Source organism: Perognathus longimembris, chromosome 14 (assembly GCF_023159225.1).
Source record: "Perognathus longimembris pacificus isolate PPM17 chromosome 14, ASM2315922v1, whole genome shotgun sequence".
Classification (NCBI taxonomy): Eukaryota; Metazoa; Chordata; class Mammalia; order Rodentia; family Heteromyidae; genus Perognathus; species Perognathus longimembris.
In genome coordinates, this window is record NC_063174.1 from 53,324,539 (window position 1) to 53,341,279 (window position 16,741).

The following is a 16,741-nucleotide window of genomic DNA, read 5'->3' on the forward strand; positions in this document are numbered from 1 at the left end:
TTATCTGACATAAGTTTGTTTTTTTCCCAACACTGGTCTTAAATCTTGATCTTCCCAATTACACTTCCCACAGACCTGGGATTATAGACCTGCCTCACCATACCTAGCCCCTAGGAAGTTAGTTTCAAAGAAAGAAAGACCCTCCAGGTTACAATGTGCCCTGAATCTGGGGCACAGCTCGGGTTACCCTGAGGGGAGTTCACATGGGTCACTGTGCGAAACCCAGCTCAGTCCTGAGGTACCATCTCCTGACCCCCCAGCTCACCAGCCTCTCAACGCACAGAACTCCAGGTCTCCAGCGTCTTCCTGTGCCCCTGGCCCGCTGTCTCACCGGCCGGAGCTTTCAGCCAAATTTCAGCCTCCTTTAAGACACACTTCAGGTCTGCCTGGAGCAGCTCCATAGCTCCAACTACTCGGGCTCCTCAAGGGTCCTGCATCGTGGGCCAGCACAGGACTTCTAGCTATGGCCGCGGTGGGGGCCGGGGGGAGGCTGTCCCCCAGGGAGCTCACACCCCAGAGAGGAAATAAAGATGAGCCAGAAAATAACCAGAGGGGCAGGCGAGTTCTGAGAATGGTCTAGCTGGCACGGTCAGCTCAGGGAGAGCCCATGAGAGGCCAGGACGAGACAGTCTGCACGCAACCCAGGAGAGGACAGCTCGGCGAGGGACCCAGCTGGTGGCTTCTAGAACAGACGGCATGCAGAGGGTACTGGGGAGGCCGTGCGGAGGGGCTGGCACGCCTTCTAACCGGAGGAGAGGTCTTGGAGGTCTAATAAGCAGGGCTAAAATACTCAGATTTAAGACTCGGCAAGTTCCCTCTGTCCACTGGTGGGGGGAGGCGGGGGAGGGTCCCCACAGTAGTCAAGTGAGAGGTGATAGAAGAGTCAACTTTGCTCCTGTCGGTCCTGTGAATGAACTAAAGTCCCCCAACTTTGTCTGGGTGCCCTTTGAACTGAGCTATTCTCAGCCACAGTCAGCCCCTTTGCACTCGACTTGTGGAAGACAAACTGCCCCTCCAGCAGGCCACGTCTCCTTCTTATCACCTTAAAGCAAACAGCCAAAATGCAGACTATCATCCTGTTCCTGTTCTGTTCCAGTAATACGGGGACAACAGTTCTTCCGAGCTCCTCCAAGCTAAGGACAAAGGCCGAGCTCACGGTGGGCCAGGCCCCTCTGTAGCCGGGACGGTTCTAACTCTGCATGCTTCCCCCAGCCCCGTCCCCAGGTCTCCCTGCTTCACCCGAACCCAATGTCTGCACCGGTGAAGACGGCTCAAGAAGCTCTTCACCGTGTCCCTTTATTTGGCATCTGGGGGCCAGTAGCTGGACCTAACTTGGGAATCCTGGAGTTCTGGGCCTGGTTTCAGTGGCAGCAATTTGGGTAGGGCAAGGTGAGAAATGGTGCAGGAAGTGAGACACAAACGCGTGGTAGAATCCCGCAGGGCAGGAGTTGGAGATGGGGCTCCATGCGGAGGACATAAGTGGAGGTAAAGTAAGACTTGCTGGTGGACTGACTACGGGGGTGGGAGGCGGAACAATGGCCCCGGAGAAAGCCAACGCATGGATCCTTGCAAGCTGTGGATATTGTCTTACGTGCTAAGTGGGGCTGTGCAGAGGCGGTGGCGAGTCCGGCAACAGAAGGGTGGTGGGGATTGCCGGGAGCCAGAGGACGGCTGCGGGTCAGTCTCGGGAGAGGGGTGCGGCCACCGAAGCAGCGAGCAAGGCAGGTGGCTTGGGAGCTGGAGGAAGGCCTCCCGAGCCATGTGGACAGCTCCACGGCACGGGCAGCACAGGGACAGAGACAGCCCTGGAGCCCACAGAAGGAACGCGGCCCCCACGACACTGGCTTTAGCCCAGTGAGGCCACTTCCAACATCTGGCCTCCGGGATTCTAAGAAAACACATTTCCACACTTTCAGCCAGCTAATGCGGGGTGACTTGTTCCACTGGTCACAGAAAGCGAACAGAGGACGGATGAGGAACGGAGAGGGACCGGAGCTGAGCCCGTCGCGAGGGCCACAATGCGGACAGCAGCCCCACGCCACCATTCCGTGAAGGGAAGAGGAATGAAGCCACGAGTTCGGCGCCCGCCAAGTACAGCACGTGCTGGCATTCAGGACCCAAGCAGAGAGCTAGAGCAGGAGGAGTAGGAATGGGAAGGTCCAGGAGGAGAAACCAGGACAAGGTCGTTCCAGAAGCCATGATCGGGCAGAATTTCCAGGAAGGGAGCGATCCAGTGGCTGGAACACGGGAAGACAGGCCATAGATTACCATCAGGGGGTAACGGGGGCCGGGGGGTGAGGAGTTAGCGCATCAGCCAGGAGGCGAGGGCTGCTGTTGGGAGCCAGGGCAGAGGTTTAGACGGCTGCGTGAGGGCTAAGGAAGCTGTGGTGCGGAGAATACATCCGAGGGGGCAGAGAGAAAGCGCGGCACAGGCTGGAGACGTGGATGAGGGCCTTCGTGTCCACAGCAAGGCACGGGGCAAGGGCTGAGCAAGGAGGAAGTAGAGGGAGGAGGAAGGAACAGACCTGAAGGTGCAGACACAAACCCAGCAAAGAGCAGGGTGCTCCCAGGCGCGGCCCGGGGTCTCCCCAGCAACAGGCCGCTGCACAGGGCAGGTGGGACAGGCGGCGAGGCCGAGGCCAGATGAGGGCAGCGTGGGGCAGTGGCCTGAGAAGAGAAGGAACACCACCCCAAAATACACACTGGCCCCCTGTTTAGGAATGTAGGTTGTACCACATGACCCCCCCCCCCACACACACACCCTGCAAGCAAAGGCCAAAAGCCTCAGAACTTAACCTGGCACTTTCTCTCATTCATGCCTGGCATCCTGTAGGCGCTCCGTAAGGGTTTCTGGGATAAATCAGTCAGCGCACGTCTCCCCTTTGGGAACATGGCCCAGCTCTGTGACTTCGCCTCCAGAGGTCCAGCTTACAGAGCATTCCACACGGGATAGCCATGATGCTGACCAAGACAGGCCTGCCAGTTCCTACCTCAGGCTCCTATCAGAGCCACTTTGGCAAAAGTCAAAGACTACAAGGGCCAAAAGAAGTTGCCAGAGGGCTGGGAATATGGCCTAGTGGCAAGAGTGCTTGCCTCATATACATGAAGCCCTGGGTTCGATTCCCCAGCACCACATATATAGAAAACGGCCAGAAGGGGCGCTGTGGCTCAAGTGGCAGAGTGCTAGCCTTGAGCAAAGAGAAGCCAGGGACAGTGCTCAGGCCCTGAGTCCAAGCCCCAGGACTGGCAAAAAAAAAAAAGAAGAAGAAGTTGGCAGAAATGATCTTCTTGGAAAACCCTGGTAGGCAGAGTGAAGGCTCCATTCCAAAAAGCCTCTCCACATCCACACGCGGCACAGAGGCTGGTGGGACAGAGGATGGGAGACACCAGCGTGGGAAGAGAGGATGGCATTTCCACTGCATTGGCATAAGAGACGAGCATGCTGGGCACAAACCTATACACTTGAGAAGACACACACACACACACACACATACACACACACACATGCATGCACACGCAAGCGTGTGCACATCCATTTCCCCTAGGGAGGCATAACCTAAGAAAAGAAAAGACAACCTGAAAGTCAGTGGCCTGGGGTTGGCCTGTCCGTGGAGCTCGGGGCAGGAAGTGACTGCAGCCGCGGACCTTATCAGAGCAGCCCAGAGGCTAGGAACGGGCCTCAGGAAGCAGGCGCCACACAGCCCAGTGAGACACACCCACCGGATACAGCAGCATCTGCAGTCAAAGCCCCGGACCGGGCCGGGTCCGAGGGGAGCACAGTGGGGGAGAGGGAGCAGGAATCTTGAGAGAGGTGGAAAGGCCATGGGACACTCACAAGAGGGTCGGGGCGTGTGACTTGGAGGCTCAGGAATCCTCCGGGCCTGGCGAGCGCTCTCCAGGTTGACTCCAGGCAAGAAGGAGACGCTGGCCTCTGAGACCCAGCAGGGAGGATGACGGGTAGAGGCAGAAAGAGCGTCTCACAGAGGGTAGGGCCAATTGCCAAGGGTCTCAGAGACCCTACTTCCTAGGCCTCTGGGCCCCGCTTTTTAGTAGGCTTCGTGTGTAGAGAGAGGCAGGCCAAGGACAGCAGCGGGGGTGGGGGGGAGCCCAGCACCGTGCCATTCCGTGAGACCACAGGAAAGGAAGGTCAGCCAGGACTCACCCCGCATCCAGCAAGCAGGGCCCCACAGGTAGCCTCAGGATGACGAGTCTTGAATGCGGGACCAGGTCTCAGGTAGACCCTCCCTCCTGGGGCTCCGGGATCCTTAGCCCTCTCCATCTCCCACCCAGAGGAAGCTAGTAATGTTAAGACGTCTGAGCAGAGATCATTCCAGGCTTTAGGACCGTGGTCCACTTAAAGGGAGACCCTATCTCAACCAACATTGGATGTGGTGGCCACGTCTATAACCCCAGGATGGCAGTAGGATTTTACCTGGCCCCAGGTCCCAGATAAAGATGCAAAATCCTACCTCCAAAAATAACTAAGGCAAAAAAAAAAAAAAAGAGCTGAGGATGTGGCTCAGGTGGTCGAGTACCTGCCTGGCAGGATCTAGTCCCTGAGTTCAAACTCCAACACCAGTAAAAAACCAAACCCAAACAAAATGATACAAAAGCGTTGGCCTTGTAGGGTTGACAGTCAGGAGCCACTGTGACTCTGTGACCCCATTACACATACAGCACCCCCACATGCTAAGGCAGGCTGGACAAGGAGGGCTGTGGGCAGAAGCCCCAGTTCCACATGTAAGGGTGCTGTGCCCCCAACTAACACCATTTGTCCTCAATGGGGCACCACGGGAAAACCCCTGCCGCACCCCTAATGACATTCACAGTCATCGCTATCATTGTCATCCTCCTTCCTGCCCCCTTTGCCCCCCCCCAGAGGAGCCCAGCACCCCGCACCCTGCCTTCCTCCTCACACAGTACTCCCGTGTAGAAGAGTGGGGCCGGTGTGTCAGGGACACCCCCACAGCCTGGCGGCTGATCACAGCCGGACCTCCAGGCCTAGCAGGGCAAAGGCCGCTGCTGCTCCTGTCCCTGTTCCCTCCGCTTGATCACATGCCTCCTCCACCTGAAGGAGGCTTCTCTGGGTCCGCACCCCGCTTGCCCGGGGCTGAGGGGGCTTCAGAACACGGGGCTTCGTGTGCCGAAAGCAAGATCTCCAGCCACCTGGGATGAACTGGTGATCAAGTTCCTCCTGTGGCTCAGCCTTACCTACTGCTGCCATAACCCATCCGGGGCTTAGCGCTCCGGCCACCCAAGTGTGACATCATCACGGTCCTCCTCACACTGCAGGCCTAAAGCCTGGTCCTCAGACTTCCTGCTTCCCAACCACCTAGACTTCCTGAGCACAGGGCTCCAGTCTGGTGGGAATCTGCTAACAGCCCCAGGGGACACCACTGCCCAGAGGTGCTGTGATTCCTGAACTCATTTTCTCTGGCTGGTAACCTGGTGGTTCTGTTTCCTATGAGGCCCCTCTGACACCCAGGGCGGTGCCGACACAGTAAGCACTCATCAAGTGCTAAGCACTGTGATTCAGAGCAGACACTCCCATACTTGTCTGCAACAAACCAATTGAGACTCTGTTTGAAAGTCCAAGAGAATCACCATCTCCCGAGGAAACATCCGGAAGTCCGTAATGTCCGGAGACTTTTATTTCAGGTTCACTCAAAGCACTTCAAGTCCCAGCCGACTAGACATCCCCTAGGGGCTTAAGAATGCAGACGTCAAGCCAGGTGGTGGTGGCTCCTGTCTATAATCCCAGCTACTCAGGAAGATGAGCTCTGAAGGCTCACAGGTCAAAACCAACCTGGGCAAAAAAGTCCGAGAGACTTCATCCCTCAAAATAACCAGCACAAACCCAGCTAGAGGTGTGGCTCAAGCGGTAGAGCACTAGTTGTGAGCAACAAAGCTGAATGAGAACATGCAACCCTGAGTTCAAGCCCTGGCACGGAGAAGGGAGGGGGATGAGACCCCATACCCACCTCATTGAGACCTCTAGGAGTGGGGCTCGGCCACAAGCTATCTCAGTGACTTTCTGGTTGACCCATTTGGAGTAATCAGACTGCGTTAGTGCATTACAAGAATAACAGTCACAAATAGGCTAGAATCCAGGTCAGCTGATAGCTCCAGGCCTCAGTCTACCCATGCCCTGCTTGAGAATTATGAGCCCTGGATGTCATTTGATTACCATGACAACTGCCAGGGATCCACGTAAAAGTTCACATGCATGGAATGTTGTCCACTCTTCTTCCCTGCCGGCCCTGCATAACACCTGTGAGCTAAAACTAAGGCTGCAGAGGATCAAGTTACTGTATACAAGGTCATTTGAAGGGCAAATTCATGAGTATCCTGATCCCAAGCCTGGTGGGCTCTGGGAGAATCAGCAAAAGGTCTTTGTCCCAGTTCTGGCACCTCCACTCCAGTCACACCATTTGGTTTCTGGTGCATGGTGGCAATCTTTCACATTTTATATGGCACACATATAACCCAATCATCAAACACCCTTATCTCAGTGGCTGAAGGGACAGGTCCCAGAGCGCTCAGGAAACCTCCTCCCTTTTTCTGGAGTCCCCAAGGAGAACACTGACCTTTATACCTGTTGAAAGCCTGCAGTACCTCGCCACTTGCCAGGTATGAGGTCACCCAGAGAGACAAGAACCCAACCTCATGAAGATAGGAGGAGTCAGGAGCCCAAGCCCTTTCCAAGTGCCCAGAGCCATGATAGACAGGCAGCGGGGTTTAGGCAGTGCTCTGGGGAAGTGAGGGGTGACCAGGCTGCAATCTGCACAAGTAATCAAACAAAGGACTCCACGCAGACTCAATGAAGGTCGTATCATCACACAACACAGAGACCAGAGAAAGGTCTCCAAGCCTAGTGCTGTCAGCAACTCAGCAGCCTTCTTCTTGTCTGTCTGCACTGCCCACCCTCGGTGGGTCAGCCATACTCATCGGCACAAGACAGCAGCACCTCCAGCACCTTGAGCAAACTTGTCTACTCTTTTAAAACATATATGTGTACCCGGAGCTGATGTATCACACCTGTAACCCTCACTACTCAGGAGGCTGAGATCTGAGGATGGTGGTTCAAAGCCAGCCCAGGCAGGAAAGTCCATGAGATTCTTATCTCCAATTAACCACCAGAAAACCAGAAGTAGAGCTGTGGCTCAAAGTAGTAGAACTCTAGCCTTGAGCAGAAACGTTCAGGGAGAGCACCCAGGCCCTGCGTTCAAGCCCCATGACTGACAAAAAAATAAAAAGTATATGGTTGTGAGGAGGAGGAAATCTTTCCCAGGAGCCCCCGGTCAACGCAAAAGGACCTTCTGATGTCTCATTGGCCAGAACTCAGTCATATGCTTGTGCTTCCACCAATCACAGGCAAGAAAATGACCCAGGTTGGGGACCAAGGGCCAACCTTAGTGAAGCACAAAGAACGAGTGGAAAGTGGAACCAGCTGAAAACCTGATCGGGAAGAATGATTGGAGGTGGAACCCTCAGCCTTACTTCCTTAGGCCTGTTGGTTCCATTTGCTCAGAGGCTTGGCTCATGAAAGTCTATGGGGTAGGCCAAGAATGTGCTCTGAGTTCATCTCCGTGATCTGAGCCTATGAAAAGAAAGCCAGGGTCCTCAGCCGTCTAGGAGCTAGTGCCACTTGGTGAGGAGACAAGGCACAAGCCAAGAGAGGTGGTGCAGGAGCGAGCAACGGCGCTGACCTGGGAGAAGGGAGCGGTAATAACATCCACCACCAGTGGCACCGCAGACACCGGCTGGCTCCTAGGAGCGCTTATTCTAACAGGCACTGCGTGGAGAACTTTGAGGAATTTAGGGCTTTCCCTCATTTGGTCCTACACCCATCTTCCTCCAAGTTTGGTGGCACTGCTCCAACAGGTTCACAATACCTAATCCACAACTTCTGAAATCCCCAGCGCTCTCAAAACCCAAATTTAGTGGCTGGAGGCTTTAAAAGAGGTAAGTCCCTCTCTTCAAAAGAAGCCTTTCCTTCAAAAGAAGCCTGGGGGGAGAGTATAACTGCCCCAGGGAATGAGGCCTGCCCTAAGGCGCAGCCCCACAGGGGTTCCCAGAGGACACTGTTTGAAAACTACTACATGACATAATCTCTAAGGCACGACCTGGTTCTAACGTCACAGCTTTTTTCTGTGAAGGAAGGACAGCTGGAACTAGAACCAGACACTGACAGGCAGGTAGGCTATTTATGGGCAGTGAGAATCCCAGAGCTGAATGATGTGAGCCAAGGTGAGCCAGGAGTCTAGGAATCCAAAGCAGCCCAGGGAGCTGGGGGCTGAGGGGCAGAGCAACACGGTGACAGAAGGACAGGCTGAAAAGCCTGGCTGACCCAGCCGATGAATGTCAGGAATCCAGAGCCTAAAAACTCCTCCTCCCGCACAAGGCTGGGAAGCGAGGGGCAGTCCCAGCCCCCACTGCCTTCAGCCACAAGAAGCCAGGGTGCTTCTGCCTTGATTGCCACCACCATGAGACCCGATGCCCAGCTCCCTGCCACCAATCCAAGGTCTATATAAGGTCTGCCACAGGCATGGCCTTCGGAGGACACAGGCTAGCACGTGTGCGAGGGCAGGACGCTGGCCTGACATGACCAGGCTCACTCACGAGTCTCACCCGTGCCCTTTCCTGCCTTCTGACTTGCACGTGATCTCTTGTGGCCCAGGAAATGTCCCAGGAGCCATTGCGAAACATCAGGATCACCTCCTCACCTCCTAGCACCTCACCTCCAAAGTCCCGCAGGCCACCAATGATCTCAAGTAGGACCCAGGAATGGGCCAGCACCGCAGCCCTCCAGCCCTGCCCTTAATGGGAAGCCATGACACCACCCACACCCTTCCCTCAAACAAGAACTATGGCCCCAAATATGGAAACAACCCCACTATGGATGAATGGATCCCAAAAACGTGGTACCTACATAGCGATTAGAAATGATAAAATATTGGTATTCGCAGGGAAATGGTCAGAACTCGAACAAATAATGTTGAGCGAGACAAGCCTAGAACACAGAGAACAAAGGGGCATGATCTCTCTGATATATGACTGGTGGGGGTGGAGGGAGGGGCGGAACAGTAGAGACCAGGTCTGCAAAACAAAAAACTTCTTGTCAAATGGTATTCCCACAGGTTTGAGTCAGCAACCCTACATTATGTATTTAAAACCAAACAACTACTAAACATAAAAAGGTCTAAAATAGACCTCTCAGTGGATCACAATAGCTCAACAACTATGTGCATATGATCATATAAGACGAGGATAAGCAAAAACAACTCCAAGAGAGGGACACAGGAGGATTCTATTATTGACGTTACATTTAAAGTTCTAGGTGAATTTCCCTTGGCATATGCTACATGGTTACTGTATATGATTTTGGTACACTGGGTATTGTATATATGCCTACCTGATCTAGGGAAGGGAAAGAAAAACGAGGGTGTAAGATATCACAAGACATGTACTCACTGCCTTGTTGTGTATCTGTGCTCCTTTTGCACAACACCTTGTCAACGAAAATTTAATTAATAAAAAAAGAACTATGGCCCTGGGCAAATGGCAAGAGTCCCACTGCCATCCATGGTCAAATAGGTTGTAGAGCCCAACTCAGGCCCAGAAAGCCACCATTTCCTACCAGCTCATTACCAAGAGGTAATCAAATCTCTTGAATCTTACCAAATGAGTTGGGCCATGATCCCTTCACGGAGAAACTACCATTTGGGGCCTAAGTGAGGTCTGTGCTGGAGCTGCCTGAGAAGATTAGTAGGTCTAGCAGAGAAGTCATGCCATCTTGGAGGGGAGGGTTGTCTGCAGGCTGCTGGGCCCCCCACATGCCTGCTCTCGCTTCTGGGCCGGGCCGGGCCGGGCAGGAATCCTGGCCAGGTACCAGCTCAGCGTGTCATTTCTGGGTCTCTCACTGCCTTGCCCAGGGCTGCAGGAAGCCACTGGAGAAAAGGAACACCAGTTTGCATGGACAGAGGTTTAAGGCAGCAACCCAGTGACTCCCCGCAGCCCTCAATGGGGCTGCGATGAACCCTAACAGTGGGGAAGGGCAGACGAGGTTAAGCACTGGCTCGAGGTCACCCAGCCAGCCAGAGGGAGAGTTGATATTAACCCAGGGGCCAGACCACTGCACTCCACGCACAGTGGGGAACCCCACATGGAGGAGCAGAAGCGGGGCACTCTGGGAAGAGAGGCCAGCCGAGACTGACAATCAGAGAGCAGGAGGATGCTGGGAACCCCACCCCCACCTCCACCTCTGCCTTCCATTCTCAGCTCCTTCAGCCTTTTCAGAGGGGCCGTCCCCAGTCACCCTTCTGTGGGACCTTCCCAAGCTACCCTGCTAGCACCTAGAAGTCCCCATGCCCCCCTAACTCGACCTCCTCCCGGGGCACCTTGTACCCTGGTCCTCGGTTCTTCTGATAGGACTTCACCACCATCGGCATTTCCTACACGTCGCTTCATGACCTTATTATCAGTTCCCCAGTCTTTTTGCCATAGACTACTGTTGGGGACTCAGTTTTGGCCTTGGTGGAAGAAGGGCGCCAAGAGCAAGACGCTGCCCTTCCCCCAGCCCTGGGACAGTGTAACAGCGAGTCCCTCCCACCTTCCGGCATCAACCGGAAAAGAAGCCCCCCGCCCCTGGGGGGCGAACACGTGCATACCACCGTGATAGGGATTGTCCAGCCCACAAAGGAAGTTTCATGACATCACCTGATGGGCAGCCCGGCTTAGCCAATGGCCCAAGTCCTTCCCATTCCTGCCATTACCGCTATATAAACCCCCCTCCCAATTAAATCCTTTGAGACTCATTCAACCATCCAACCGTCTCCCCGTTATCTTTGTCCTGCGGTTCCTGACACATTATGGAGGCCGAGGAAGGGATTTCGGCATCCCACTTTAGCCTAGAGCAGTCCAGTAAGGACACGCCTTACTCCTTCTGCCGGTATGAGGGGTAGGGCGGAGCTTCTTCCATAGAATCGAGGTTCAGGCATTTCCCCCGGGAGATGGGGGGGAAGGGGTCCTAGAGACCCCAACATTTGAGCATCTCCTCTGGAAAAGTGAGGAGAAGGGGTCCTCAGAGATCCCGACAGACTATGGGCTTCCTGGGGGCCGGGGGTTATGTCCTATGTATCTGTTTGGTTCACTGGTTTATCCCAGTGCCCAACAGCGGCCCATACATACATACCCACAATATTTTAAAAATGGCTGGCTGGCTGGCTGGATGGATGGATCAATGACAATGGAGTAAGGCTGCTCACGTTCGCCCCCCCCCCCCACCATGTCCCCTGGAGGACATCAGGTGCTCTGAGCTTCTTTCCCTTTCTAAAAATGAAGGACTGTAGCACAGAGCAGCGGTGTGACTTGACCAGGACCAGGACTCAGTCCCCACCCAGTCCCGCTGGCGGGCGGAGCGCTCTCCGCTGCCTGTGGCTCTTCCTAACCTAACTGTCTTCGTGTGACAAACGTGGCTTCCCTTATTCCAAACAGCAAATGCTCCTACTGATGGATGGTGCGGAACCTGCCAGAACTTGTCTAGTACACCCAAAAGGGTCTCAGGGAACACAAAGAAGTCTCACCTGGCCACGGGCGAGCCCAAACAGCCAAGGGAAGAAGAGGCGGTGTCCTGAAGGACACCCAGAAGGATGCTGCTTTGTCTCAGCTCTTTCTTTGCTTTATTTCTCGCCATCGTTCTGAGCAATCTCTTTGCCCTTTCCAGGGCTGGGTGACCTTTTGCCATCTCCTGCTGCTGCTCACCAAGTTGAGTCTCAGAGACCAAAAATCTATTTCCCAGCTCTGAACCTGGACACAGACCTATGACCCATAGCGCTCCACTGGCCCTGCTCTAAGTCCCTCTCATGAGCCAGGCTCTGGGAAGAAAGCCGGGCCTTTTAGGGAGCAGAGAACAAGTAAGATGGGCCCATGCCACTAGAAGTTTCTCTCCCAGAGACCAGCTTGAGGTTCCCCCCCACCCCGTTGTTCTTCACCACATTAACTCATCTGTTCCCTTCCAATCACTTCTTACTTTCTACCCTGCTTATTTATTTTCATATTTGCTTGTGAGCTGTCTGAGGCCAAGGGCACAAGGGCAGGGGCTCTCTCAGCGCGTCGCCCACGGTTCTGGGGCAGGCACAGGTGTGCTGGGTACCATGAATGAATGAGAGGAGAGAGAATGAGAGGATCTGGGAAGAAAACCACAAGAGTCTCACAAACATACATGTCTAATCCTAGCCTCCACCTGCAGAGAAGGGCTCATGATGCCACACGGCGGGGAAGTGACAGACTCAACCCAGGATGTCCAACCTGGAGAAAAGAAAATAAGGACAGGCGAGGCAAGAGGACCAGCCGGGGAGTCTTAGAAAGAGGGCAAGGTCAAGCTGCCTCGACCTTGGGGATTAAACACCTTCTAACTGACTACACAGAAAGAGTCAACATTTCCCACCAAGCTGACACCAGGGAGTGGCTGTGTTTCCTCCACGACCCTCAGACCATCCGGGCCCCTGCGTTTACCCAGAAAACATGGACCCAAAGCAAGCAACCATAGCTGAGAGTGTGCGAAACCAGGTTCTTACTGGAGGCACCAAGGCGTAAAAGACAAACGGAAGAAGACACGTAACACCCCTCTCTTTCTAAGTAGCTCGAGGCAGAAAGATGGTAAGGAGTGCGGATGTCCCTTCTTGAAAGAGCAGTGTCATTCATTCATTCATTCATTCGCTTCATTTCTTCAGCCCACATGTGCTGTCAAAGCTTTGGGGAGCCAGAGATGAAGCAGGACAGAAACCTCTGCCCCCTCTCTCTCTTTTCACCAGTCTCCAGGAGCCTGCGGTTTTGGCGGGTACTAAAAGACAAGCAAATATTAACCATACTTGCTTCCAAAACAAATAAGGCCACGTGGAGCTGTGCTCTGGAATGGGATTTGGGCTGCAATTTTGATTCAAATAGGCTGGAAGAAGCGGCTCAGTTGCTGGGGTCACACAGGATCCACTCCCGGGGACAGGGCCCTGTCCCTGCTGCTCCGGGCTCAAGCCCCTTGCCCACACCCCAGGGTGTCTCCCCACATTCCTGTCACCCCCCACACACACATATGTGGTCCCTCCTCCCGACTTCTCTGACTCGGTTTCCCCTAGGCTCCCCAACCCTGCCCTCCCCAGGACTTCCGTCTTGCCATGGGAGTCTCTGAACCCCAGGACACACACCTCAACCTGTGACCTCCTCCCCCGCCCCCCAAACACCCCCATGTGCTCCCGAGCCTGGGCCCTTGGACAGCATATGCTGACAGCACTGCATTCGCAAGACGCCCCCCCCCCCAGCTCCCCGGTCGCCCCCTCTCCTCCACGTTCGCTCACACCCAGGTGGCCAGGCCGCCACCCTCCAGCACCTCCAACTTCTCCCAGGCCAGGCCAGCAGCCGGGGCCCTGGGGCCGCCCCAGCGGCGGCTCCCGGAGCCCCCTGCACCCGGGCCTCGCCAGAAGCCGCCCTGCAAGCCTCGCCTCCGGGACGCCCCCGGCGCCACGCCGCGGGCCCTCGGGGGAGGGGGGGGGACCCGGGCACCCCCCCCACCCCCACCCCCGGGGCCTGCGCCTCGCGGCCCGGCCGCGCCCCTGCCCGCGCCTCGGGGCCCGGCGAGCGGAGGCCCGGCGCCCGTCCCGACCCCCCCCCCCCACCCCGCCGCGCGCCCCTCGCGCCCACCGTTGGCGATGAGCTTGGCCGACAGCTGCTTGACCAGCTCGGGGATCCGTTCCCACTGGCACTCGGAGCGGCAGCGCTCGATCTCCGTCTCCAGCCGCGAGCCCGCCTTCCTGGTCGCCATCGCGGCCCGGCCTGGCCCGGCGCGCGCCCCGCAGGCCCCGCAGGCCCCGCAGGCCGCCGCCGCCGGGCCCCTCGCCGCCTCCCGCTGCCGCCCGCCCCGGGCTCGGGCTCGGGCTCCCGGGCTCCCGGCTCCGCGGCGTAACGGGAGCGCCGGCCGGGAAGGGGCGGGGAGCGGGCGGCGGCGGGCGCGGCGGGGCCCCGGGCGCCGCGAGGAGCGGCCCCTGCCGGCCAGGGCCGGAGCTGCACCGGGGCCGGGGCCGGGGCCGGGGCCGGGGCCGGGGCCGGGGCCGGGGCCGGGGCGGGGGTCGGGGCTGGGCCGGGCTAGGCCGAGGCAGGGCGGGGCGGAGGGCCTGGGGCCCTGGGGGTCGCGAGGGTGCGTGTCACGATGCCCACGAGGACACACGGGCCCCGGACCCCAGGAATGGGGTCGGCCGGGAGGGTCCCTTGGCCTGGTGCGGTTGGGGTGCTGGGGCCTGGCTTGGGGGGTCCTCAGCCTTCCCAGGCTGTCTGTGGCTCCCTAGGCCTGGGTGGGCCTGTGCCCCTCTTGAGGCGCCCCCCTACCCCTTGCAGCCTTCGCCACCCCACCCCCCCTAATCTGGCCAGGGGTGGGCGAAGGCTCCTCCATCTCTGACCCCTGCCAGAGGTTTTCTGCAAATGTCTGTGCAAAGGAGCGGCAAGCTCAGGGGACGGGGGGGGGGGGGGGGGGGGGGGAACGGACGGGGGTGGGGGGTTCCTGCTCCCAGGCCCCCGAGGGGAACCGTCGCCCCTGGGGTTCCTTGTCTTGGCCCTGCAGGCTGAGCCGGGCCATGTGTCAAGCTACATAGGCCTTCTTTCACCTGGGCTTTATTCCTCAGCGATGCACCGACCACCTAGGGCCGGCTGACAGGCTTTGAGTGCCCTGGACCGAAGCAAACAAAACCCCCCCCCCTCGGTGGAGCTGCCATTCCAGTCTGGGGAAGGAAGGAGAAAACGTTTCCCCCAGGTGAGATGGCCATCCAGACCCGGCTTTTAACCTAAGAGGGCCCTGGTGTGGTAGGGATAGAGATGGAGATGGTTGCATGAGTAAAATAGGTACAGCCATAAGCCATGTTTGAAGCCTGTGGCTCGTGACTAATCCTAGCTACTCAGGAGGCTGAGATCTGAGGGTCAAAAGGCTCAAAGTCTACCAGGCAGAAAGGTCTGTAAGACTCTTTTTATCTCCCATGGACCAGCAAAGAGTTGCAAGTGGAGCCATAGCTCAAGTGGTAGAACACCAGTCCTGAGTGAAAGAAAAACAACCATAAGAGTAAAAGAGATAATCTTAGGGGAGGAACACAAAGGCAGCACCATGCCGCTGTGCTTCTGATCATATAAAATAATATTTATTGAAATGAATTACTAAACATGGAAACAAGAGGTGTTGTTCTTTTTTCCTTTGTGTCTTGTTTATCTGCTTTGGGGGTGAGGGAGGGCAAAGAAATGGAGGGAGAAAGGGTGAACAAATGCAACAGTGGTACTCACTAGACACTACATTGAAAGTTAACTTTGCAAGCTGGGTGCTGGTGGCTCACGCCTGTAATCCTAGCTACTTAGAAGGCTGAGATCTGAGGATCCACGAGACTTCTCAGAAAAAGCCGGAAGTGGTGCTGTGGCTCAAGTGATAAAGCGCTAGCCTTGAGCACAAAGAGGCTCAGGGACTGCACCCACACCCTGAGTTCAAGCCCCAGGACCAGCAAAAAGAAAGAAAAGAGAGAGAAAGAAAGAGGAGGGAGGGAGAGAGGGAGGGCGACAGGGAGGGAGGGAAAAAGAAAGAGAAAAGGAACTATATGATCTGTGGGTGGGGATGGGAGGGAAAAACTGAGAGAGAGCAAGGGAAGGGGTGACATTGTCCAAAAAGAAATCTACTCATTACCTGACTTATATAATGGCAATCCCTCTGTATGTCACCTTTATAATATCAGTAAAAAAGTAAGAGTTCAAGTCTCAGTACCCCCCCCCACACACCCTTTCAGACAGCCCGAGGCCCTCACAGCTGATGAAGGAGGGACCGCAGCTTTGAGGACCACCCAAGGGCAAGAAAATGGAAGTCAACTTCACAGCAAGGGAAGGGAAAAGGAAGTGGAAGGACGTCCTCCCAGGAATTCTCTCCTCCTTCACCACCGGTCAGAGCCCTGCCTGCTGCCCCTCCGGTGCTGCTGCTACAGGGCGAGGAGGAGCATGGAAGCGCCTCTCTGTAGGCCCAGCTGTCCTCCGAGGGCAGGGGCTGCCCATGCCCCCATCCTCCGCCATGCCTATCTGGACAGCGTGGCACAGTGGAGAGACCTAAGAGGAAGGGCCTAGCGGGAAGTCTTGAGGTCATGGGGGGAATTGCCCTTGGAGGGAATTAAGGAAGCTCTGTCTAATGAGTTGTTTTAATAGTGGGCTTGAGCGCCACCCCAACCCATCACTCCCTGGCTTCCTGTGTGGTGATGTCATCTTCCCCTCTCTCACAAGCGCCTGCCAAACAGCGTGTCATCCTCGCCAGAGCTGAGCTGAAGAGCAATGCTCTTCCCTCTTCACAACCGGGAGGTAAAGAAACCTCTTTGGTTTTTAAAGAGAGTCTGCCTCCGGTGTCACCTTACAGTAAAGAAAAACACACGACTGCATTCCGGGCTTCTACCTTCACCGACAGCTGGCTGATACTTGTTGTTCTTTAGGCTGTTCTCTTGATCATTGCTGGGTTACATTGTTGGGAGCAGAGCTGAAGTCATCTGGACCCCACACAGAGAAGGAACCTTCTGGTTGTTCCTTGTGTGGAGCCAGAAAACTGGGCCCTGGGATCTCTGTTGATTCCCACCAGCCCCATGTTGGGGTCCTTGCCCACTGCTGGTGCTGTCCTGGGAGCAGCAAGAGACCATTCCCTCTCCCATCCCCTTCGCCCTCTCCCCTTAACCTGCTGTGCGTCTCT

The 16,741-nt window shown here is 56.2% G+C and overlaps 1 protein-coding gene across 4 annotated transcripts in view; it reads right to left on the bottom strand.

The window, feature by feature from the left end:
• Positions 1-13,981, bottom strand: part of Ttc7b (tetratricopeptide repeat domain 7B) — a 213,800-nt gene extending 199,819 nt beyond the window's left edge. For 2 of the 4 annotated variants that reach the window (XM_048362270.1, XM_048362271.1), the window contains exon 1: positions 13,696-13,938. In XM_048362270.1, coding sequence (XP_048218227.1) covers positions 13,696-13,816 — 121 coding nt within the window. In that variant the 5' untranslated portion in view covers positions 13,817-13,938. Of the gene's footprint in view, positions 1-13,695 lie in introns of all 4 variants that reach the window. The other 2 variants (XM_048362268.1, XM_048362269.1) reach the window with 2 other exon arrangements.
• Positions 13,982-16,741: the final 2,760 nt, after the last annotated feature.